A 27,379-nucleotide genomic window follows, 5' to 3' on the forward strand; every position below is an offset into this window, starting at 1 on the left:
AATGTGAGGTCACAGCTTCTTCAAACAGCTGATCGGCGGGGGTGCCTGGAGTCGGACCCCCACCAAGCAGATACCGATGACCTATCCTGAGGATAGGTCATCAATATTAAACACCTGGTAAACGCATTTAAAGGGCAGATTGGTCAGGCTGAGATTTTCAGTTTGAAACAGGATTATGAGTGATACATGCTAGATCGATCCAGATGTAGAACTCTTACTAGTGACACATCGATTCGCTCATCCCTAGGTAGAATTTTTTTTGGGGGGACAACCGCTTTACAGGAACTGGCACTGTTTCTGGAAATAAAACAGATATATTTTAATTTTCATAAACCTCTTCAATGATGAGAAGGCCCAAAAAATTGATTTAATAAATTACAGTGAAACCACCTCTCAAAGAGGCGGGGGTATCCAATATGTCAGTGTTATTTCCTGTTTGTCAGCAATAAACTTTATTTAAAATAATAGTGTTTACTGTATATTTTTAATAACATTCTTATACAATTTCTCATGTCATCTATATGCTAGTACATTATATTGTGTTATTATTGACAGAGGCAGTTGCTAGGGCATATCTAGGCTTGGCCTAACATTTTGGATAAATAGGCTAGGGGTCCTTCATAAGATCACAGGGCTGACTGCATGCTGGTGGCTGGGCCTCCGATGAATTACTAGAATCCTAGCTGGGACACCATTTTGTATTGACTGTGGCAATCAAGGGTTTAGGCGGCAGGGTTAATCACAGTTCCACGTGATAACAGCACTCTCCACATGTACCGATTTCACATAAACCCTTTAGGACCAACCTGTTTTGGGTCTTTATGATGCGTTTTTCATTGTCACATTCCAAGAGCAAGAATATTATTATTTTTTCTGTATGTATGTAAGGGCTTGTATTTTTAAACGAGGATTTGAATTCTTCAAATGCACAATTTTTGGGGTTCATATAATTTATTAACTCTTTTTAGCTCTTCTGTGGGTTTAAATGTAGACCCTTTAACATGAGGAATAAAGACAATGGGGACATTTATCAAACTGGTGTAAACTGGGAAAACTGTCTTAGTTGCCCATAGCAACCAGATTTCCTTACTTTATAGGTGCTCTAAAAAATTAAAGGTGGACTTCACACCAGTTTTGATACATCTCCCCCATTAACTTTATTTTATATGTTAGTACAATTATGAGGATACCAAATATGATGCTCGGCTATATTTTTGTCAGTGCCATTTCATGGAAGAGACTTGTGCACTTGAGGCGGAGCTTCACTGTGAAGTACTCGCTGCATTGAGCTGTTTCACAAACCCTCCTCTCTGCTCTGAGTGACAGCTGTAGCATCCAACCAGGAGACCACAACAGCTGCTTCCAGTGCACATGCAGGAGCAGTACCTAGCATAATAAAAGTTCATATTCAAACTACTCCTGATAATAAAAGCTCCACAAAATGTGTGTTTGTCCTGCACTCCGCAGGACCTAGTGCTGTCAGCAGTTCTGCATGGTCAATACTGCTGATAAACTTCCTTCAATCATGGGATAATCCCTGTAATGTTAAGAAGCAGCACTGCATACAAACTTGTGAGAGCATGTAAAGAAATGCAAAAAGAAGGGTATCAACCATAATAATTTAATAGTAGAATACAGCTTTCAATCAAATTGCGAAGCCTTTAGAAGTACACCTCTTTATAGACATTACTGAAAGGGGTTTTGTCACTTCAGCAAAGAGCAATTATCATGTAGAGAAAGTTAAAGGGGTTATCCAATTCTAAATTTGCCCCCCACATGGCCGGGCCCCTACTATAGATCATACTTATCCCGCTCCCCGGATCCCTGCATGGGTGACAGCACCTGTGATGCAAGGGGGCTGGTGAACGTCACGGCCTGCTATTTGCTGCACACCCTCCCCTGTCATCTGATGTTTTGATCCGTGCGACGGAGAGATGTAGTGGCAGCCGTGCAGGGATCCGCAGGGACGCAGGTACTGGGGAGCGCTGTAAGTATGTTCTACAGGACGGGCCCAGCCATTGAAGGGGGTATTTTTAGAACTGGATGACCCCTTTAATACAAGCTACTTACTAATGTATTGGTATCATACATATTGCTTCCTTTGCTAGCTGAATTCATTTTTCCACCACATTATACACTGCTCATTTCCATAGAAACATAGAATGTGTCGGCAGATAAGAACCATTTGGCCCATCTAGTCTGCCCAATATATTTGAATCCTATGAATAGTCCCTGGCCCTATCTTATATGAAGGATAGCCTTATGCCTATCCCATGCATGCTTAAACTCCTTCACTGTATTTGCCGCTACCACTTCTGCAGGAAGGCTATTCCATGCATCCACTACTCTCTCAGTAAAGTAATACTTCCTTATATTACTTTTAAACCTTTGCCCCTCTAATTTAAAACTGTGTCCTCTTGTGGTAGTTTTTCTTCTTTTAAATATGCTCTCCTCCTTTACCGAGTTGATTCCCTTTATGTATTTAAAAGTTTCTATCATATCCCCTCAGTCTCTTCTTTCTTCCAAGCTATACATATTAAGGTCTTTTAACCTTTCCTGGTAAGTTTTATCCTGCAATCCATGGACCAGTTTAGTAGCTCTTCTCTGAACTCTCTCTAGAGTATCTATATCCTTCTGGAGATATGGCCTCCAGTACTGCGCACAATACTCCAGGTGAGGTCTCACCAGTGTTCTGTACAGCGGCATAAGCACTTCACTCTTTCTACTGCTTATACCTCTCCCTATACATCCAAGCATTCTGCTGGCATTTCGTGCTGCTCTATTACATTGTCTTCCCACCTTTAAGTCTTCTGAAATAATTACTTCTAAATCCCTTTCCTCAGATACTGAGGTCAGGACTGTGTCAAATATTCTATATTCTGCCCTTGGGTTTTTACGCCCCAGGTGCATTATCTTGCACTTATCCACATTAAATTTCAGTTGCCAGAGTTCTGACCATTCTTCTAGTTTTCCTAAATCCTTTTCCATTTGGCGTTTCCCTCCAGGAACATCAACCCTGTTACATATCTTTGTGTCATCAGCAAAAAGACAAACCTTACCATCGAGGCCTTTTTCAATATCACTTATGAAGATATTAAACAAAATTGGTCCCAGTACAGATCCCTGTGGAATCCCACTGGTAACATGACCTTGTTTTGAATGTTCTCCATTGACTACAACCCTCTGTTGTCTATCACTCAGCCACTGCCTAATCCACTCAACAATATGGGAGTCCATGCTCAATGACTGCAGTTTATTGATAAGTCTTCTATGTGGGACAGTGTCAAAAGCCTTACTAAAATCTAGATATGCGATGTCTACTGCACCTCCACCGTCTATTATTTTAGTCACCCAGTCAATTAGGCATCTATTAGCGATTAGGCATCTATAAGATTTGTTTGACATGATCTCCCTGAAGTAAACCCATGCTGTTTTTCATCTTGCAATCCATGGGATTTTAGATGTTCCACAAGCCTATCCTTTAATAGGGTTTCCATTAATTTGCCTACTATTGATGTCAGACTCACTGGTCTATAGTTGCTCGATTCCTCCTTACTACCTTTCTTGTGAATGGGCACGACATTTGCCAATTTCACATAAACCCTTTAGGACCAACCTGTTTTGGGTCTTTATGATGCGTTTTTCATTGTCACATTCCAAGAGCAAGAATATTATTATTTTTTCTGTATGGTTATGACCACCCTGCAATCCAGCAGTGGTGGCCGTGCTTGCACACGAAGAAAAATGAGCCGGCCTCTCTGCTGGTTGGGACTGTAAGAGTGATCACAGGCCTTCACTTTTAACTATAGTGTGCAAGCACAGCCACCACTGATGGAATGCAGGGTGGTCGTAACCATGGAAACAAGCAGTGTATAATGGTGATGGAAAAATGAATCTAGCCAGCAAAGGAAGCAATATGGGTAATAACAATACATTAGTAATTGGCTTTTAATAATGTTATCTACATCATAAATGCCATTTGCTGAAATGACACAACCCCTTTGAAGGGAACCTGTCACCTGAATTTTAGGTATAGAGCTGAGGACATGGGCTAAATGGCCACTAGCGCATCCGCAATACTCAGTCCCAAGCTCTCTGTGCTTTTATTGTGTCAAAAAATGATTTTATTGATATGCAAATTACCTTAGATGAGTCCTGTCTCCTCCATGCTTCAGAGATGAGTCCAGCGTTCTCTGACTCTGAGCCCAGCCATGCCCACTGTAAAGGAGCCCAGCACCGCCCGCATCCTCCGAATCTCCTTGCTCCCCGACGTCACAAAGCTAGAGCACCGTAATCTCGTGATGCGCAGTTCACAGGGAAGGAACACTATGCCGACACTGCGCATGCGCTAGCTCGTGCACCGCAAGATTACGGTGCTCTAGCTTTCTGACGTCTGGGAGCAATGAGGAGATTCGAAGGATGCGGGGCGGTGCTGGGCTCCGGAAACGTTAGTAACAACTCCTTGGGATTTTCACTTGCCTCATTTACATATCTATAACATCGTTTTTTTGACGCAATAAAGGCATACAGAGCTATGGGGACTGGGTATTGTGGATGTGCTAGCAGCCATCTAGCAACCCATGTTCTCAGCTCTATACCCAAAATCCCGGTGACAGATTCCCTTTAAGCAGAGTAAAACACCTGTCACAAAAGCTTCTACCAAATAAAATATGTCAAATAAAATATTCTGCTTTAAAAAGGAATTAAACTGCTACAGTCAAGTCCCACTTAAAATTCAAAGTATCTGTTGCAGATTCCATCACATTTGAAATTGTGTCACATTTGGATGCAGCGCTATTTTTTCTGTCCAAATCAAAGACACCTTGGTTGGACCTGATGGACTCTATTACAAGCCAAGGGTCAGTCAAGCACTGCCGATGTCCACTGTGCTTGTTATCAACAGAAGCCACAATGCAGATGTGAATAGAGGCCAACTTAATAACACTATATGGATAAGAAGGCCACACAAAATCGTTTGTTTTTTTCCTTTACAAAAGGTCCTCTTTGGTTAACCATAAACATTTCTCAATCGTTTCTGAGTTGGTTAATCCTGTTAAAATTCATCATTCTTGGTTCACATTTATTTCTGGTGGTCCTACAGTGATATATTCATTTTATCAAACTCCATGCTGAAAAGGGAAGCCAGTTGTTCCACAGGCCTTCTTTTCATCCCCTCAGGAGATACAGCATTAGGCCTCATGCACGCGGCCATTCCACGCATTGGGGACCGCAACGTCCGAGCGGCAGCCGGGACGGATCGTGACCCATTCAAGTGCCTCCATGAGTCCGTGCCTCTGTTCAAGTGAATGGGTCCGCGCATCTGTGATGCGGAGAGCACACAGCCGGTGCCCACATACTGTGGACCCGCTGATTGCGGGCAGCAATACGGCCACAGCTGGGCAGTGGCCGTGTGCATGAGGCCTTAAAAATAGCTTGGATCTGATACTACAGCCTACAGCTTGCTGACAGTTTTCAAGGAAAGAGAAGGGAGTTATCAATGGAATACACAGTGACATAATAAAAAAATATATACATTGCAAAGAAAACTACAAGTGATCATGTTCTACAAAAGGCTGGAACAGTATATTAGATGTCATCTTTTGAGCCAAAGCCAGAAGTGGATCCAGTAGTCCTTCCTTTATATTTCCCATTCCCTTTGAATCCACTCCTGGCTTTGATTAACCCCTCCTCGAAGCACCCAATTTTCTTTTTCCCATCTTTGTTTTTTTTCCCCCTCACCTTCCAAGTGCCATCATCTTTATTTCTCCGTTCACATAACTTACGTGAGAAGTTATATGTTCTAATCGCACCATTTAATATTCCATACGATGTATTCTGAAAAAAATGCAAAAATGGATGGAAATGGAAGAAACACAATTGCACCATTGTTTTACTTTACTTTCACTGTAAGGTAAAAATGAGCATGTCCATAAACTGAGTGATCCACAATCACAGACACTATCAGTGAATGTCTGCTGTGTGGAACTGAATACCATTCTCTGGTAGCTTCTATATATTGTAGGACACACCGTCCAACATCAGATTTATGTAAAGAAACTTCACTGTTTTAGGATTCTCACAAAAAGAGGGAAGAAATATCTTGTCTGTGAAAATCTGATACCAGTTTCGGCAAGAAAACCTGATCAGACCTCAACACAATCCTTTCTTCCAAGACCCAGAAAACTGGATCCCCTAACTTCAAGGCCTGAATTTCACTCGTTCTTCTGTTTGACAAGATAGCTACTAAAAACACTGTTTTAAGAGTGAGAAATTCTGTAAAAAGGGAATACAGGTTAATCCCAATAAAACCAGATTAAGGTTCCAGGGAGGGACAACAGATTAAATGGATACCTCAATCTGTCTGTAACTGTCAAAAACCGAATAAACGTAGGGCGGGCTGCTATTTACTCATCATATACCAAACTTAAAAGCAGAAACCTGAACTCTCAAAAGAGCAAAGTCCCTTGCAGAAGCAGACTTGCAGAAAACCAAGAAACGACCAAATGGAAAATTTACTGAAAGCCTGTCGAGACCGATCACACCACAAACAAAATCTATCCCACATCTGTGACCTCCTTCCTGCTAGGAATCATTACATAGTCTGGTAAGCCCCTAGCCCTAAGGCTGCTATTACACTGCCCAAAGAGTTTTCTATCTAGAACCTTCCATTCCTTTTTAAATCAAAGAGTCAAGTTTTTATGTCCTGGAAAGACTTGTCTCTTTATTTGCTCTGGACTGTCCTTTTGTCCTGAATGTTTTCACCCAACAAATTCATAGGTGCAGATACAGCTTTTATTAAAGGGAATCTGTCAGCAGTTTTATGCTGCTAGGTTCTAACAGCTCCAGCGCATGCCAGTGAGTCTTGATATTCATGAGCTCACAGCTCTCCCCGCCCACCTGCCTCTGATCGACAGTTTATTTCCCCATATGAATCAGCAGAAGGTGGGCGGGGAGAGATATGAGCTGATAAATATAGGGACTCATTGGCATGTGCTGGAGCTTTTCTATACAAGAGTCAATTAAAGAAGGTGAAACCTGTCACTAGTTTATGTTGCCCTTAGGACACCATAAAACTGCTGACAGATTCCCTTTAACACTTTTTATATTCAGAGTTCCTGGTACAAAATCTCAGAGTTGAGTCACTTTGCTTTCCCTTCGATAAGTTGTAGTTCGTACAGGTTCCGAGACAATGTTTATGCAAATGAGACCCAGATAGTTAAGGGGGTTGTGCAGCCAGTAATACTGATGACTTACCCACAGGATAGGTCATCAATATCTGATCGCTTGGGGTCCAACTCCTGGCAACCTGTCAATCAGCTGTTTGTGGACGAGGCCAAGCTCGTATGAGCGCTGCTTCCTCGTCAAAATTAGTGTCGCCTTGGAAGTCTCAGCGGTGCGGTGTAATTAAAAGCGTTTGTTCCATTCACTTGAATGGAACGAGCACTTGTAATTACACTGCACCACAGCTGCAAGCAAGACGACGCGCAGTGTACTCCTGAATAGGAAGCAGCGCTCGTACGAGCTCTGCCTCCTCTTCAGACAGCTGATTGGCGGGGGTGCCAAAAGTCGGACCTTCACCGATCAGATAATAGTGACCTGTCCTGAGGATAGGTCATCAAGATTACTGACTGCACAACCCCTTTAAGATCAAATCTTATGAGAGGTATCACCATGCACACAAGGAAGGAAAACAACATAAGGAATCCGTAATATGGGACAGAAACAACACCACCATATACTGTTACAACAGTAGAGCACTGAGAAGTTTCCATGCTGTCTCCTAATTCTGACATGATTGTAGGAGAACAGCCAGGTCTCAAATGATTTCTTAAAGGGATTCCCTGGGAATAATTTAAAATGGCTGCCAGGACTGGTTGTGACCACTTGCTGGGCTGTCTAGGGGAGTGATGAGCGGGTCTTCACTACATTGCTCTACTGGTAATAATATGACCCTGCTTTTAAAATGCCATTATGGCTCAGCAGCTGACAGGAAAACTCACTAATATTTAGTATATGCAGGTGCCAGAGGCCCCAGATTGAGGGCCCCCCACCCCCCGAGGCATCTCTGCAAGTGATACCGGTAGCAACCAGGTTTGCTTACATTCTAGCACAGGTTGCTAGCAGCTATCTTAAACCATTCCCAGAGAACCCCTTTAAATAGTTTTTCCTACCTCAGATCAGCGGTGAAATCCGCCATGAAGTTCTGCGGCAGTCATTTCGCCCACACCACTCTATAGAGCGTGGTTCGACACCAGAAGTGGCCAAACAAGTACAATACAGATGCCTCAATGAAGCCCCCTCTGACATCATCCACGAGCGCTGATTGTATCAGATGGCAAAGGGGCAGATGAAGACCATATGGACTCAATGAGGGTCCGGTCACATGCGGCCTGCTGCCTGGCCAGAAAGGATCTATTTGTAGCGTATATTGCATTCACTGCCTTGCATCTCCAACTTGTGGAAGGCATTTCTTGACATACCTCTACTGTCTGCCTTCACAGGGAGCGGGACTCAGACACATGCTGTGGTGCTGGTGATCCTCTCCCCACCTGAAGGGGACAGGAAAACCCTGAGGAAGAGCCAGAGGGTGGTCAAATGTATTCTTCCTGGCTCTACCTGGTTGAAGCAGGGCTATCTTAGCATAGTGCCGTTGTGAAGTACTATAGAAAAGAGTCTGCTTATCTCACTATTATTTGAAAAGTCTGCAGTGTTCCGGGGTCAATAATTTGCGTTCCTGATTAAATCCTTCTCATGATATCGGGCAAAGAATCTAGGAATCTTAATGCCAAGGAGGGATATTCAAAAACACAACTCAGTTCTGTGTTTAAGGACCAATTGGCTCCATCTTTAAGTGTTTTGTAGCATTTCTTGTTTTCACACACAACTAAAAACACTATTTGTGAATAATCTGATGTTTCACAAAATTTGATCTGTGGGTAAAACATCTTCCACATTCCAAGCATGAATATGGCTTCTCCCCTGTGTGAATTCTCTCATGTTCAAGAAGATCTGGCTTCTGGGTAAAACGCTTTGCACACACTGAACATGAGAACGGCTTCTCTCCTGAGTGGATTCGAAGATGTTTAATAAGATCTGACTTCTGAGTAAAACTTTTTGAACATAAGGAACACGTAAATGGCTTCTCTCCCGTATGAAATCTCTGATGTATAATCAGAGCAGAATTCTTGGTAAATGATTTCCCACATTCTGAACACGAAAAAAGGTTCTCTCCTGTGTGAATCCTCTGATGTTCAGCAAGGCCTGCTTTCTGGGTAAAACTTTTCCCACAATATGAACATGAAAACGGTCTCTCATTTCTATGAATTTTTTGATGTTCAAAGAGCCGAGTTTCCAGGGAAAACCGTTTCCCACATTCAGAACATGAAAATGGCTTTCCTAATGTGTGAATTCTCTGATGTTTCATGAGAACGGGTTTCCTAATAAAAGATTTTCCACATTCCAAACATGCATACGGCTTGTCTCCAGTGTGATTTTTCTGATGGTTAACAAGTTCTGATCTATGAAGAAAACGCTTCTCACATTCCAGACACTGAAATGGCCTATCGCCTCTGTGAATCCTCTTATGTCTCTCAAGGTTTCCCTTAAATGTAAAACAGTCCCCACATTCAAGACAAACATATGGCTTTTGTTTGGTTTGGTTTTTTTTATGCTCCGCAAAATCCAACTTCTCATTTGAAGATTCACTGCAATTCCCATAGGTCTTTCCCAGTTCTGAAATCTCTATAAAAAAAAAAACACCAGATATGAAACAGTTAATTTTGTTGTAAACGACCAAAGAGACTTAAGGTAGATTCACACGACCGTATAATTTTATCCGTATCCGATCCGCATTTTACAGAATAGATGCGGATCCATTCATCGCTATGGATGAATAAAATGTGCGGACAACATTCAGTATGTTGTCCGCATCCGTGTTTCCTCATTTCTAGTCTGCAAAAATATGCAGCTTGTACTACTATTGTCTGCACAGATCGGTCCGCAGCCCCATTCTAGTCAATAGATCCACAATTGCGGATGACATACGAAATGGGCTAGTTTCCATATGGGCCCGCAAATTGCAGGCGCATGGGGATCGTAGACCCATTCACTTGAATGGGTCCGCGGACCTTCCGTTCCGCAAAAAGATAGAGCAAGTTCTATCTTTTTGCGGTGCGGAAGCACGGAACAGAACCCCAGTAGTGTTCCATTCCGCATCTCCGGATTTGTGGACCCATTGAAATGAATGGGTCTGCATCCGTGAAGCGGAATGGCCACGAAACGGTGCCTGTGTATTTCGGATCCGCAAATGCGGTCCGAAACATGGCAAGGGGCATCACAGGTTTGTGTGAACGAGCCCTATGTCATCCGTTTTTTTGCGGATCCGTTTCCGTATTATTGAAGGCCTTAATAATTTTTTTTTTTTCTCTCTCTCTCTTTTTTTTCCTTCCGTTTTTTGCTGACCCTAAGAAACAGAAAACATACGGAACACAAACGGAAGTCATTAGTCTGCAAAATGCGGACACACGGTTCCGTTATTTGCGGACCGCAAAACGTAAAGGATTACACACGGTCGTGTGAATGTACCCTTATACTGAAATAAACTTGAGTATCCATGTATGTTAGGGACAGCGAACCAAGCCACCAGTACATTACGGAATGGGAAATACTTAAAGTGGTTGTCCAAGTTATATTTATTGATGACCTATCCTCAGGGGTAGGTTATCAATATTAGATCGACTGGGGTCCGACACCCGGCATCCTCGCCGATGAGCTGCTTGAAGAGAAGGCACGCGCCATGCCAGCGCTGCCTTCTCTTCACTGTTTACCTTCTTGCCGTTGCATCTGCAGCGGTGAGAAGGTCTAATTACACCTAACCTTCCTATTCATTTCAATGGGATGGATCGTTCCCATACACTTTTATAGGAGCGATCCGTACCATTGAAATGAATGGGACGATTAGGTGTAATTACACCTGCTCCCCGCTGCAGATGCAACGGCGAGAAGGTAAACAGTGAAGAGGAGGCGGCACTGGCACGGCGCACGCCTTCTCTTCAAACAGCTGATCGGCGGGGGTGCCGGGTGTTGGATCCCGGACGATCTGATACTGATGACCTACCCTGAGGATAGGTCATCAATAAATATAACTTGGACAACCCCTTTAAGTGTAGAGTGAGATAAATAGGGAGTAATGGCTTCTCAATTGGCCGGTATTTAACATACCTGTGCTGATGTCTGCAGAAACTCCTTCCTTTTTATACCGGCCATCACTCATAACATATAATTCTTTATCCTCTGGATCTTCAGCTTTAATGATCAGCTGGTCTTCAGCCTTAAAGAGCCCACAAAATAATAAGGAAAGCTGACCAAACTGTTATAGGAAATGTGCTACCAAAAATGTTATCTGCTATTTAAAACCAGAAAGAATAGATAAGCTTTGACAATCACCTATTGTGAATGGTGGATCCTGTCTTATCTGTCAATATGATCCTGCCTGTAATGATATCACCTCTGTGTATAGATATGCAGGTAACTGCAGTAAAGTGAGATCAAGAAGTGGCTCCTATTATTAGGCTTAGTGGCCAGTGCAAAAACTGCAGGATTTAATGTTTTTTGTTTACCGTATTTTTCGCCCTATTAGACGCATGGCCCATAAGACGCACCTAGGTTTTTGAGGAGGAAAATAAGAAAAAAAATATTTTGAACCAAAAGGTGTGCTTTTGGTGGGTTTTGAACTAATTGTGTCATCCACAGATCCCCCATAAAGGGTGTCCCTGTGTAGTGAGTGGGGGCCAGTATCTGGTTCTGTAATGGCAGCGGGGCCAGGTGTAGTCACTGTATTCTACTACACCGGGCCCCGCTCACTGTAGTATAATCATATCTAACTTGTGGGTATTGTTAAAGTACTGAAATCATCTTAAATCCAGCGCTGTACTACTTACTACTAACTTCTTGGCAGTCAGGAGGCCGGGCGGGCGCTTGCAGCGTAGCTCACTATCCTCCACCTGCGCCGCCTGCTTCATTTATAAAGTGGGCAGAGCAGGCGCGTGACCAAAATATCTTTTGGACAGATCATAAAATATAGACTCACCTCAGCGTCATCTACCTGATGATCCTCTGGGACGCTGTGATTTTCCTCTGGAGAATCCTGGGAATAAAGATGACTGGGAGACCTCTCTGGAGTGGTTCTGTTACTGGACCCACCTGCAGGAGACACACATGTGGAGATGTAAGACATGGGAACAACCAATAATTATTTTTTGTTTTTCTTTTATATACGATCGGCCATAAAATGCATGTATTCTATTTCCTGCACTGCCCCTTTAACTTTCTCCCTGTTGCCTTCTTAGCACAACAGGAAGAATTTATTTGTTCTTCGGTACTGACTAGTCACGTCGACCTGGAGAGTCAGAGTAGTAGAGGGTGGTGACTAGGCTGGACCCGGGCAGCTGGCACAGGAGAGTTCAGTATATACAGAGCAGACTGCTAGCAGCTTGGGCAGCTGAGCTGTAAAACACCTTCACAACGTCCCTGCTCTGCATCCAGTTCTGCAGGTCAGATGGTGCTGTTCTATAGTCCGCATAGCCCTGCCTGCTGCTTTACTTCAGTCCCATCTTCTCTACTCCTGAGAAGAGAAGGAAGTTGCCAAGCAAATGAGGTACAGAACCAACTGTGAATGTTTACATGGTGTGTTCAATAAAAACATGGTAACATGTAATTCTTTGTGTGTTATTAGTTTAAGCAAACTGTGATTGTCTATTGTGACTTAGATGAAGATCAGATCACATTTTATGACCAATTTGTGCAGAAATCCATATCATTCCAAAGGGTTCACATACTTTTTCTTGCAACTGTATGTATTATGGGGGTCATTTACTATGCTGAAATACACCTAAATTAAGCGCATGTCAGTGCAACGGTTAGTTGCACCGCTATCTGCGACTTCACCACGCTCATGCCAGATATTAAATTGTGGGCGCGGCGGGGATGGGCCTGTAGGCCCGTCTTATTCATTATACTGTACACCCGTTTTAGGTGTAGAAAACGGTCTAAATGTAAGACAGCAAAGAAGCTGGCTTTCATTTAAAGCTAGCGCTGAATGCGCCGAAAATTACCCTGTTCCGGACAGCAGAGACACGGAGCATTAACATGATTGATAATGCTCCGTGCCTCTCTGTGACCTTTTTACTACAAAATCACTGTCACAACTTTATCTCACTGTGATTTTGTAGTAAAAAGATCACAGAGAGGCACAGAGCATTATCAATCATGTTACTGCTCCATGTCTCTGCTGTCTGGAGTGGGGTTTGGCTGTCATTCACGCAGCGGATTCCACGCACGGCATCCGCTCGTGTAAAAGAGTCCTAAAGAGGTGGACTATTGGAATAACAGTGCAGAAGAGTGAAATTCCAGGATGTAAAACGCCATCGTCGGGACTTGCAGATTCCCTATTCCATGATGTATCAGGCCAGCCTGCGAGTGGTGGCGCATGGGGAGGTCTACATATTTAAAACACTGTTGGATGAAGCACAATGGGTGGAAAACAATGAACGCTCTTTTAACCACTTCAGCCCCGCTAGGTGAAACCCCCTTCATGACCAGAGCACTTTTTACACTTCGGCACTACACTACTTTCACCGTTTATCGCTCGGTCATGCAACTTACCATACAAATGAATTTTACCTCCTTTTCTTCTCACTAATAGAGCTTTTATTTGGTAGTATTTTATTGCTGCTGACATTTTTACTTTTTTTGTTATTAATCAAAATGTAACGATTTTTTTTGCAAAAAAATGACATTTTTCACTTTCAGCTGTAAAATTTTGCAAAAAAAACGACATCCATATATACATTTTTCGCCAAATTTATTGTTCTACATGTCTTTGATAAAAAAAAAATGTTTGGGAAAAAAAAAAAAATGGTTTGGGTAAAAGTTATAGCATTTACAAACTATGGTACAAAAATGTGAATTTCCGCTTTTTGAAACAGCTCTGACTTTCTGAGCACCTGTCATGATTCCTGAGGTTCTACAATGCCCAGACAGTAGAAAACCCCCACAAATGACCCCATTTCGGAAAGTAGACACCCTAAGGTATTCGCTGATGGGCATAGTGAGTTCATAGAACTTTTTATTTTTTGTCACAAGTTAGCGGAAAATGATGATGATTTTTTATTTATTTATTTTTTCTTACAAAGTCTCATATTCCACTAACTTGCGACAAAAAATAAAAAATTCTAGGAACTCACCATGCCCCTCACAGAATACCTTGGGGTGTCTTCTTTGCAAAATGGGGTCACTTGTGGGGTAGTTATACTGCCCTGGCAATTTAGGGGCCCAAATGTGTGAGAAGAACTTTGCAATCAAAATGTGTAAAAAATGACCGGTGAAATCCAAAAGGTGCACTTTGGAATATGTGCCCCTTTGCCCACCTTGGCAGCAAAAAAGTGTGACACATCTGGTATCGCCGTACTCAGGAGAAGTTGGGCAATGTGTTTTGCGGATCCGATCCATGTATCCATGGATCCGTAAAAATCATGCGGACGTCTGAATGGAGCCTTACAGGGGGGTGATCAATGACAGGGGGGTGATCAGGGAGTCTATATGGGTGATCACCCCCCTGTCATTGATCACCCCCCTGTGTAAGGCTCCATTCAGACGTCCGCATGTGTTTTGCGGATCCGATCCATGTATCCATGGATCCGTAAAAATCATGCGGACGTCTGAATGGAGCCTTACTGGGGGGTGATCAATGACAGGGGGGTGATCAATGACAGGGGGGTGATCAGGGAGTCTATATGGGTGATCACCCCCCTGTCATTGATCACCCCCCTGTCATTGATCACCCCCCGTGTAAGGCTCCATTCAGACGTCCGCATGTGTTTTGCGGATCCGATCCATGTATCCGTAAAAATCATGCGGACGCCTGAATGGAGCCTTAACGGGGGGTGATCAATGACAGGGGGGTGATCAATGACAGGGGGGTGATCAGGGAGTCTATATGGGTGATCACCCGCCTGTCATTGATCACCCCCCTGTAAGGCTCCATTCAGACGTCCGCATGATTTTTACGGATCCATGGATACATAGATCGGATCCACAAAACACATGCGGACGTCTGAATGGAGCCTTACAGGGGGGTTATCAATGACAGGGGGGTGATCAGGGAGTGTATATGGGTGATCACCCGCCTGTCATTGATCACCCCCTGTAAGGCTCCATTCAGACGTCCGCATGTGTTTTGCGGATCCGATCCATGTATCCATGGATCCGTAAAAATCATGCGGACGTCTGAATGGAGCCTTACAGGGGGGTGATCAATGACAGGGGGGTGATCAATGACAGGGGGTGATCAGGGAGTGTATATGGGTGATCACCCGCCTGTCATTGATCACCCCCCTGTAAGGCTCCATTCAGACGTCCGTATGCTTTTTGCGGATCCGATCCATGTATCCGTAAAAATCATACGGACGTCTGAACGGAGCCTGACAGGGGGGTGATCAATGACAGGGCGGTGATCAATGACAGGGGGGTGATCAGGGAGTTTATATGGGGTGATCATGGGTGATCAGGGGTTTATAAGGGGTTAATAAGTGACCGGGGGGGGGGGGGGGTGTAGTGTAGTGTGGTGTTTGGTGCGACTGTACTGACCTACCTGAGTCCTCTGGTGGTCGATCATAACATGTTATGAAAACAGCGTCTAATATACCTGTTAGGGGTTAAAAAATTCGGATCTCCAGCCTGCCAGCGAGCGATCGCCGCTGGCAGGCTGGAGATCCACTCGCTTACCTTCCGTTCCTGTGAGCGCGCGAGCCTGTACGCGCGCGTTCACAGGAAATCCCGGCCCTCGCGAGATGACGCGTATATGCGTCGTCGTGTGCAGGGCTGCCGCCTCCGGACCGCACATCTGCGTTAGGCGGTCCGGAGGCGGTTAAAGGGAACCTGTCACTGGGATTTTGGGTATAGAGCTGAGGACATGGGCTGCTAGATGGCAGCTAGCACATCCACAATACCCAGTCCCCATAGCTCTGTGTGCGTTTATTGCTTTAAAAAACCGATTTGATACATATGCAAATTAACCTGAGATGAGTCCTGTACGTGAGATGAGTCAGGGACAGGACTCATCTCAGGTCAATTTGCATATGTATCAAATAGTTTTTTTTACACAATAAAAGCACACAGAGCTATGGGGACTGGATATTGCGGATGTGCTAGTGACCATCTAGCAAACCATGTCCTCAGCTCTATACCCAAAATCCCCGTGACAGGTTCCCTTTAAAGCTTCAGCGAACATGGGTTGAATATGTCTCCTGCAAGCCCATGGGACTTTTATGGATCCAGCTCAGGTTGAGGAATGTGCCTGATGAGTGCAATATACTGCTTATGTTCTCTACAATTTTTTCTTTCTTGCCTTATTACTGTTATTTACCTTTATAATACTATGTTTATGACAGAATGGTACTAATACGCACTAGTGGTACACAGGAGGTAGGATAGGTCTGTTAGAGTATACATGTTTGCCCTAGGATATTAAGCGGAGAGGAAGCAGCTCTGTAGTGCCCGACTGGCTCACATGTTGCGCACTACAGACATCATTATATAGGAGGCAGGATGGAGAGGCAACTTTTTTTAATAGTTCCTAAACTATGTTTTTGATAGTTTTTTTACTATGTCAGCGCTCGACAACAGGAAAGTTTTTAGCCTTAGGTGTATTCTTTAAGTTACATCTTTTATGGAACTTATTTTTAAAAATGGACTTTATGTTGATGATGTTTACATTGTTTATGCGAGTTCAGGGATTGGCTGGGTCCAGTGGTGGGACGGGTGCATTGCTGACTTGGCTTCGGGGGTGAGGAGGATGGTCGGGGCACCAGAGTTATCAAGCTCTTCCTCCTGACATAATTCACAGAGTATGGCTGACAAACTTAAAATTGTAGGCTGGAATGGGAGCGGCAGCAAAATGCGTGGCGGTATTTCTAACGCTGTCAGAGACACATCTGACTCCCACCTTTACTCATTTGCTGTGCAAACCGTGGGTGGGTCATTCTTATCACTCAATATTCTCCACACATTCCAGAGGGGTGAGTGTTCTTGTGCACAAATCCATACCAATTATATGCCACTCGTTTCGTATAGATCCGAGGAGGAGATATGTGTGCCTGCATTGTACCCGTTACCACTCCTCCTTTGTCTTGCTGCGGCATATATCACTCCCCCTATAGTGGTGAAGTAATGAAAGAGATAATGGCTTTTTTATAGGGGATTTTAATAATTGTCCACCCGCAAAGCTGGACAGATTAGGAGTGTCAGGGGCAGAGAGAGACACTAATTTTGCCACAGTACTACGAGAGCTGGATTTACATGATATTTGGCGAGTGAGGAATCCGGATATATGCCAATTCCAATGTTTTTCCAGCTATCACCATTCTCTCTCTAGTACTGACCTGGCTATTGGATCCACACAGATATGCTATCTTTGGTGGTGGATGCTGCCTACCTGCCGAGGAGTCTATCTGACCATTCACCTATTCTTGTAGTGCTCCAGTTGGGTGTAAAGAGACCTTTCGGTGTTGGTACATGGAGGCTTAACCCTTTTTGTCTGCAGCTGGTGGACGGTATCTCGGAGGAACTACGGAATTCTTTGATAATAATGCTGGGTCGGAACCTGTAGGAGTGGTGTGGGATACCTGTAAGGCAATTATCTGCATACTTTACATCCAGCGGATTAGCCGCCACAAAACAAGGACCAGAGACGCTTTAAAACAGATCCAAGACCTAGTCATGAAAATGCAAAAGAGATTTGTTTACCACCCCTCACGTGAGCATGAGAAGTCGCTGGTAGACCTAAAGGTACATTTATTTCATAAACGCTGACAATAGACATTTCTTTCTTAAACACTTCCAGACGGGCCCTTTACCCCCTTCCTGACCAGGCCAAATTTTGGAAATCTGACATGTGTCACTTTATGTGGTAGTAACTTTGGAATGCTTCTACTTATCCAAGCCATTCTGAGATTATTTTCTCGTGACACATTGAGTCAATATTTTTCACCTTTATTTATGAAAAGATCACTAAATTTTCAAAATTTCAATTTCTCTGCTTTTAAAACAGAAAGTGATACCTCATAAAATATTATTACTTAACATTCCCCATATGTCTACTTTATGTTTGGCATCATTTTGTAAATGTCATTTAATTTTTTTAGGACGTTAGAAGGCTTAGAATCTTAGAAGCAATTCTTAAACTTTTTAAGAATATTTCCCAAACTCACTTTTTAAGGACCAATTCAGGTCTGAAGTCACTTTGTGGGGCCTACATAGTGGAAACCCCCCATAAATGACCCTATTGTAGAAACTACACACCTTAAGTTACTCAAAACTGACTTTACAAACTTTGTTAACCCTTTAGGTGTTCCACAAGAATTAAAGGAAAATGGAGATCAAATTTCGAAATTTCACTTTTTGGCAGATTTTCCATTTTAATCTATTTTTTCTTTAACACATCGAGGGTTAACAGCCAAACAAAACTCCATATTTATTACCCTGATTCTGCGGTTTACATAAACACCCCACATGTGGTCGTAAACTGATGTAAGGGCACACAGCACGGCGCAGAAGAAAAGGAACGTCGTATGGTTTTTGGAAGGCAAATTTTGCTGGATCGGTTTTTAGTTTTCATTTTCTGAACGCCATATTTCTTTTTCTGCCGATCGTCTTGTGCAGTGGCTCGTTTTTTGCAGGAAGAGTTGAAATTTTTATTGGTACCATTTTTGCATACATATGATTTTTTGATCATTCATTATTACACCTTATGGGGCAAGGTGACCAAAAAAATTGGTTGTTTTAGCAGTTTTTTTTTTAATTTATTTTTACAGCGTTTACCTGAGGGGTTAGGTCATGTGACATTTTTATAGACCAGATCATTACAGACATGGCAATACCGAATACGTATACTTTTTCTTATTTATTTAGGTTTTACACAATAATAGCATTTTTGAAACAAATAATGTATGATGTTTTAGTCTCCATAGTCTAAGAGCCATAGCTTTTTTATTTTTTGACCGATTGTCTTAGGTAGGTTTTCATTTTTTGTGGGATGAGGTGAAAGTTTGATTGGTACTATTTTGGGGGGCATACACCTTTTTGAGCTCTTGGTGTTGCACTTTATGTGATGCTAGGTGACAAAAAAAATGTGCTTTTCTGGCACAGTTTTTATTTTATTTTTTACTGTGTTCACCTGAGGGGTTAGGTCATGTGATATTTTTATAGAGAAGGTTGTACGGACGGAGTAATACCTAATATGTGTACTTTTTATTTATTTAAGTTTTACACAATAACAGAATTTTAGAAATAAAATAATAATTTTTGTCTCCATTTTCTGAAGGCCAAATTTCTTTCATTTTTTAAGCGATTGTCTCATGTAGGGGCTCTCTTTTTTTTTTCGGGATGAGGTGACGGTTTGATTGGTAGGCCTCTTTCACACGGGCGTTGCGGGAAAACGTGCGGGTGTGTTGCGGGAACACGCGCGGAAAAATTACCGCGCGAGTGCAAAACATTGTAATGCGTTTTGCACTCGCGTGAAGAAGTTCGGGTCTGGGATCGGTGTTCTGTAGATTGTATTATTTTCCCTTATAACATGGTTATAAGGGAAAATAATAGCATTCTGAATACAAAATGCATAGTACAATAGTGCTGGAGGGGTTAAAAAATTGAATTTTTTTTTTTAACTCACCTTAGTCCACTTGATCGCGCAGCCCGGCATCTCCTTCTGTCTCCTTTGCTGAACAGGACCTGTGGTGGGCATTCATTGCAGGAACAGGACCTGTGGTGACATCACTCCGGTCATCACATGATCCATCACCATGGTAAAAGATCATGTGATGGAACATGTGATGACCGGAGTGACGTGACCACAGGTCCTGTTCAGCAAAGGAAACAGAAGAGATGCAGCGCGATCAAGTGGACTAAGGTGAGTTAAATTATTATTTATTTATTTTTTACCCCTCCAGCGCTATTTTACTATGCATTCTATATTCAGAATGCTATTATTTTCCCCGTATAACCATGCTATAAGGGAAAATAATAATGATCGGGTCTCCATCCCGATCGTCTCCTAGCAACCGTGCGTGAAAATCGCACCGCATCCGCACTTGCTTGCGGATGCTTGCGATTTTCACGCAACCCTATTCACTTCTATGGGGCCTGCGTTGCGTGAAAAACGCACAAAGAGGAGCATGCTGCGATTTTCACGCAACGCACAAGTGATGCGTGAAAGTCACCGCTCATGTGAACAGCCCCATAGAAATGAATGGGTCGGTATTCAGTGCGGGTGCAATGCGTTCAACTCACGCATCCGCGCGGAATACTCGCCCGTGTGAAAGGGGCCGTACTCTTTTGGGGTACATATGACTTTTTTGATCACTTTTAATACTTTTTTTGGAAGTGAGGTGGGAAAAGTGTCCCTTTTTTTTTTTTTTATGGCATTCACCACGCGGGGAAAGTAACGTGATCCTTTTATAGATCAGGTTGTTACAGAGGCAATGATAACAAAAACATGTGTAGTGTATTTTTTCTTTTTTTAATCAATTATAAATGTGTGGCTATAAGAACATTTTTTTTTTACCCAAACCCAGTTGGTTCTTAACGATCCAGTGGGTCTGATGGTTTACAATACACTGCAGTATTGCCACTCACAGGCCTCTTTCACACGACCGTATGGCTTTTTCAGTGTTTTGCCGTTTGTTTTTCACGGATCCGTTGTTCCGTTTCGGTTCTGTTTTTCCGAATGGCATATACAGTATACAGTAATTACATAGAAAAAATTGGGCTGGGCATAAAATTTTCAATAGATGGTTCCGCAAAAATGCAACGGATACGGAGAACATACGAACCTATTGACTTGAATGGAGCCACGGAACGTGATTTGCGGGCAATAATAGAACATGTTCTATCTTTCAACGGAACAGAAAAACGTAAATACGGAAACGGAATGCATACGGAGTACATTCAGGTTTTTTTTTTGCGGAACCATTGAAATTAATGGTTGCGTATACGGAACGCAAAAAACAGCCAGTAAACGGGAAAAAAAAAAAAAACGGTTGTGTGAAATAGGCCTAAGGCTGCTTTCACACTGGCCTTTCTGGGTCCGCTTGTGAGATCCGTTTCATGGCTCTCACAAGCGGCCAAAAACGGATCAGTTTAGCCCCAATGCATTCTGAATGGATGAGGATCCGTTCAGAATGCATCAGTTTGCCTACGTTCAGCCTCTATTCTGCTCTGGAGGCGGACACCAAAACGCTGCTTGCAGAGTTTTGATGTCCGCCTGACGATGCGGAGCCAAACGGATCCGTCCTGACTTACAATGTAAGTCAATGGGGATGGATCCGTTTTTACTGACACAATATGGTGCAATTGAAAACGGATCCGCCTCCAATTGACTTTCAATGTAAGTCAAAACGGATCCGTTTGCATTATTATGTTTCATGGTAATGCAAACGGATCCTGAAATTAGGGGGGGGTATATAATATATATGTATATATACAGTACATAATACATTTTAGAAGGTTCTGATGCTCACAGTCACAGACTGTGGGGATCAGAACCTTTCAGCCGGCATTTGAATCCTCTGATAGTCTGTACAGACTAGCCAATCAGAGCGATCGCCGGCCCGGGACCACCCTCATTGGTCCCGGGCCGGTTATCTGAGATCCCTGGCTGTGTGTAACAGCCGGGGTCTCAGCGCTGTAACCATGTCTGCAGACATGGTGACAGTTTAATGCCATGACATGTATACTCGCCATGGAGCTCCAGGTAGCAGTGCTCCATGACGAGTATACAAGTCAAAGAGCGCTAAGGGGTTAAAGAAGCATATCAAGTTCCGCCTGGTCCGAGGGCATGTGTGTTGGAAATATTGGACATTAAAAACCGTAATTCATGTCTGAGGGTGCAGCGTCTGCTCTTCCAGGCCAGGAAACTAATTGCTAAATACTGGCTTAGACCTCAGCCACCATCTGGGGCTGAATTTTTGAACAGAATGGACGAGACTATCCGCCTGGAGAATGGGGTATGTATTAAAAGGCAATGCTTAGCCAAGTTTTCCAAAATTTTGGACAAGTGGGTATCTTATAGGACTACTGTGATGTGATACGGCATATGAGTATCTGGGCTGTGTTGGGAGGAGTGGTTTCAGTGATACATAGAGTTCTGGGTCATGCATGTACGAGACTGAGATTGGGAAGGGAAATTATGGTGGAGGATCTGGAGTGGAGAAGCCCCGAGAATAGGTTTTAATGGTAAGAGGCGGGGATGGGCTTATACTTGGGGTGGCGGCTGCGTCTTCCTCGATGCCATGATACATTGTACCTGTGTTGGCGGTAGAGTGCCCATATTGTCGCTGGAAGGGGGGGTGGGCGGTTGAGGGGTGATTTATTCAATACTCTTTTGTACCACAATTGAATGCGTATATCTCTGTATAACGTGCCTTTATTATTGAAAGCTGGTTGCTGTTTATGAAAATATATCTTAATATCTGTCTGAATAATCAACCGAACTGTGTATACTAAATCCTATATCTCATGAAGGATTTCTATTTTCTTTTTCATGTTTGCAAATTAAATTCATATTTTTTTTTATAAATTCTTTTTTTTTATTAAATTCTTTTTTTTTTATAAAAAATTGCCGGTGTGTCCTGGATGTAGATTATGTTAGATTTAAAGGCTATGTACACCTTTGGAGGCAATTTTTGTTTATGATTTTTGTTTATGATGGCTAGAAGGTTGGAGGAGTGTTTAAACTAGGGACTGGGGGGGAGGGTAATTATGTTATAGAATGGGAAGATAGTGCAGATAGAGACCGGGGGCAAGGTAGTGAGACTGGGGGAGGAATGGAAGGAGGGACTAGAACAGTTCAGAAGGAAAGGTGTAGAGTAAAAAATATACATAAACCTCTCAAATGTATGTATACTAATGCCAGAAGTATGACTAATAAAACTGGTGAACTGGAATTAGTGATGTGTGAGGAGGACTATGACATAGTGGGAATAACTGAGACATGGCTGGATGATAGCTATGACTGGGCAGTTAATGTGCAGGGTTACAGTCTGTTTAGAAAAGATCGTCAAAATCGGAGAGGGGGAGGGGTCTGCCTTTATGTAAAGTCCTGTCTAAAGCCCACACTCCGTGAAGATATAAGTGAGGGACATGGACATGTGGAGTCACTGTGGGTAGAGATACATGGAGCTAAAAACAACAATAAATTACTAATAGGAGTTTACTATAAACCACCTAATATACCAGAGTCCACAGAAAATCTACTACTAAACGAGATAGACGAGGCGGCAAATCATAATGAGGTGGTTATTATGGGGGACTTCAACTACCCAGATATAGACTGGGAAACTGAAACTTGTATATCTCATAAAGGAAACAGGTTCTTGGCAATAACTAAAGACAATTACCTCTCCCAACTGGTTCAGGACCCGACTAGAGGGACGGCCATACTGGACTTAGTATTAACCAATAGGCCTGACAGAACAACAGACGTGCAGGTTGGGGGACACCTTGGAAATAGTGACCACAAAGTAATAACCTTCCAATTATCATTCAAAAGAGTGTTTCTACAGGGAGGAACAAAAATACCAAACTTCAAAAAAGCTAAATTTAGCCAACTAAGAGAGGCCATAGGCCTAACTAAATGGGATAAAGTCCTCACAAATAAAAATACAGCCACAAAATGGGATATCTTTAAAAGCATCCTAAAATCTATTTGTGAGAGGTACATACCGTATGGGAATAAAAGGTTAAGGAACAAAAAGAAACCAATGTGGATAAACAGAACTGTAAAGAAAGCAATAAATGACAAAAAGAAAGCATATAAAACACTAAAACAGGAGGGTAGCACGGAAGCACTGAAAAACTATAAGGAAAAAAATAGAACATGCAAAAAACAAATAAAAGCGGCCAAACTAGAGACTGAGAGATTAATTGCCAAAGAGAGTAAAACTAACCCTAAAATGTTCTTCAATTATATAAATGTTAAAAAGTATAAATCTGAAGGTGTCGGCCCGTTAAAGAGTAATGAGGGGGGAGTCGCAGAGAGCGACGAGGAGAAAGCAAAGCTGTTAAATATTTTTTTCTCCAATGTATTCACTGAGGAAAATAAACTGTCAGATGACATGCCGAATGTTGAAATAAATTCCCCATTAAAAGTGTCCTGTCTGACCCAGGAAGAAGTACAACAGCGACTTAGAAAGATTAAAATAGACAAATCGCCAGGACCGGATGGCATACACCCCCGTATCCTAAGGGAATTAAGTAATGTCATAGCCAGACCCTTATTTCTGATATTTGCAGATTCTATATTGACAGGGAATGTCCCACAGGATTGGCGCATGGCAAATGTGGTGCCAATATTCAAAAAGGGTCCAAAAACAGAGCCTGGAAACTATAGGCCGGTAAGTTTGACATCTGTTGTGGGTAAACTGTTTGAAGGTTTTCTGAGAGATGCTATGTTAGAGCATCTTAACGGAAATAAGCAAATAACGCCATATCAGCATGGCTTTGTGAGGGATCGATCATGTCAAACAAATTTAATCAGTTTCTATGAGGAGGTAAGTTCTAGACTTGACAGCGGCGAATCAATGGATGTGGTATATCTGGACTTCTCCAAAGCATTTGACACTGTACCACATAAAAGGTTAGTATATAAAATGAGAATGCTCGGACTGGGAGAAAACGTCTGTAAGTGGGTAAGTAACTGGCTCAATGATAGAAAACAGAGGGTGGTTATTAATGGTAAATACTCAGATTGGGTCACTGTCACTAGTGGGGTACCTCAGGGATCAGTATTAGGCCCTATTCTCTTCAATATATTTATTAATGATCTTGTAGAAGGCTTGCATAGTAAAATATCAATTTTTGCAGATGACACTAAACTGTGTAAAGTAATTAACACTGAAGAGGACAGTATACTATTACAGAGGGATCTGGATAGATTGGAGGCTTGGGCAGATAAGTGGCAGATGAGGTTTAACACTGACAAATGTAAAGTTATGCACATGGGAAGGAATAATGCAAGTCACCCGTACTTATTAAATGCTAAAACACTCGGTAACACTGACATGGAAAAAGATCTAGGAATTTTAATAAACAGCAAACTAAGCTGCAAAAAACAGTGTCAGGCAGCTGCTGCCAAGGCCAATAAGATAATGGGTTGCATCAAAAGGGGCATAGATGCCCGTGATGAGAACATAGTCCTACCACTTTACAAATCATTAGTCAGACCACACATGGAGTACTGTGTACAGTTCTGGGCTCCAGTGAACAAAGCAGACATAGCAGAGCTGGAGAGGGTCCAGAGGAGGGCAACTAAAGTAATAACTGGAATGGGGCAACTACAGTACCCTGAAAGATTATCAAAATTAGGGTTATTCACTTTAGAAAAAAGACGACTGAGAGGAGATCTAATTAATATGTATAAATATATCAGGGGTCAGTACAGAGATCTATCCCGTCATCTATTTATTCCCAGGACGGTGACTGTGACGAGGGGACATCCGCTGCGTCTGGAGGAAAGAAGGTTTGTACACAAACATAGAAGAGGATTCTTTACGGTAAGAGCAGTGAGACTATGGAACTCTCTGCCTGAGGAGGTGGTGATGGTGAGTACAATAAAGGAATTCAAAAGGGGCCTGGATGTATTTCTGGAGCGTAATATTACAGGCTATAGCTACTAGAGAGGGGTCGTTGATCCAGGGATTTATTCTGATTGCCTGATTGGAGTCGGGAAGGAATTTTTATTCCCCTAAAGTGAGGAAAATTGGCTTCTACCTCACAGGGGTTTTTTGCCTTCCTCTGGATCAACTTGCAGGATGACAGGCCGAACTGGATGGACAAATGTCTTTTTTCGGCCTTATGTACTATGTTACTATGTTACTATTTTACTCAATTCTGGCTAAAAATCTTATTTTTAATCGCCCTTTATTAAAAATATTAAGCCATTCTGTCACAAAGGGTTAACTGTTTTTCTATCTGTATGACTGGTAATCACTCTAACCACCTCCCGACCGCCTAACGCGCCGATGCGTCCGGGAGGTGGTTGATTTACTCCTCCTGGACGCATCGGCGCGTCATCTCGCGAGACGCGAGATTTCGTCACAGCCGGCCCGCGCATGCGCATCGCGGGCCGGCATTTCGTCGAACAGTATTTCGTCAGCAACCTGCCGGCCAATGATCGCGGCTGGCAGGTTGCTGATTTTTTTAAAAACCAATCAGAGGCCATATATCAGATCATATTTGTAAATATGATCTGTTATATGGCTGGCCTGCTGCTCTGCTGGTTCTTTTTGTCGGTTAGATCCAGCAGAGGAGCAGGCTACACAGTGAGTACACCAAACACCTCATACTAGCCCCAGATCACCCCCCTGAACCCCTATTAACCCTTTGAACACCCCTTTGATCGCCCCTGTCAATCACTAGTGAAAGGAAAAAAGTGATCAGTGCAAACTGTCACTTTTTTTTTTCACTGGTATTGACCGTTAGGTTTTAGGTATAGTTTAGGCCCCTTGGTTAGGTAGTTTAGGGATCAGTTAGCGCCCAGCCCACCGCACCGCAGTCCGTTATTCGCTGATTAGCGTATCGCTAATCAGCATTTGTACTTTTATAGTATCTGGAAGTGATCAAAACTGATCACGGTCAGATCTATAATTGTATTAGTGTCACTTTAGTTCTCCCTCCACCCAAAACGCAGTGTTTGCCCGATCAGGCCTGATCGGTCACCCACACGTGCGTTCGCCCACACCCGCCCCACCGCAGTGACAAAAAAAATTTTTTTGATCGCTGCACATTCACTTTACACGCACTGCGGCGATAAAAAAATCTGTTTTGATATTTTTTATCAACCGCAGCGGCCTCCGGTACTTCGCTAGCCTCCCATTTGTAAGACAGGCTTGCTTTTTTTTTCTTGGGTAGTCTCAGGGAATACCCCTAAATTTAGTTGCCCACATGTCAAACAGGGGGTATTCTTCTGAAGAGGCCTACAGGCTTCTGACCCAGTCGGATGAGGAATGGGAACCCTCATCTGATGAATCTAGCGGGTCAGAATACGAACCTGTAGAAAGCAGTGGCTCTCTGACCCAAAGTTCGGAAAAGGAGGCTGAGGTCCCTGATAGCACCAGGCGTACCCGGCCCCGTGTCGCTAGACCGCAGGTTGCGCAGGATCCGCTTCAAGAGCAGCAGAGTGGGGCTGGTGCTGTCGGATTACGTGGTGAGGCATACACCAGCAGCCCAGCCCTTCCTGGACCTAGTACCAGCACTGCCGTACAACCTGGTGAAGTGGCGAGCACCAGAAGGGCAGTTGAAGCTGGTACGGTGGCACGAGCAGTAGTGA

General features: G+C 43.0%; 1 protein-coding gene across 3 annotated transcripts in view; it reads right to left on the minus strand.

The window, feature by feature from the left end:
• Positions 1–4,564: 4,564 nt before the first annotated feature.
• LOC122940074 (gastrula zinc finger protein XlCGF8.2DB-like) overlaps positions 4,565–27,379 on the minus strand; it is a 39,833-nt gene continuing 17,018 nt past the window's right edge. The window contains exons 4-7 of one of the 3 annotated variants that reach the window (XR_006390238.1): positions 12,089–12,201; positions 11,221–11,329; positions 8,481–9,741; positions 4,565–5,835 (exon numbers count right to left, since the gene is read on the minus strand). Coding sequence is in view for 1 of the 3 variants with exons in the window: in XM_044296414.1 (XP_044152349.1) it covers positions 8,894–9,741; positions 11,221–11,329; positions 12,089–12,201 (1,070 nt within the window). In the remaining 2 variants the exon portion in view is untranslated. Of the gene's footprint in view, positions 9,742–11,220; positions 11,330–12,088; positions 12,202–27,379 lie in introns of all 3 variants that reach the window. The other 2 variants (XR_006390237.1, XM_044296414.1) reach the window with 2 other exon arrangements.

This window comes from Bufo gargarizans, chromosome 6, assembly GCF_014858855.1.
Source record: "Bufo gargarizans isolate SCDJY-AF-19 chromosome 6, ASM1485885v1, whole genome shotgun sequence".
NCBI lineage: Eukaryota > Metazoa > Chordata > Amphibia > Anura > Bufonidae > Bufo > Bufo gargarizans.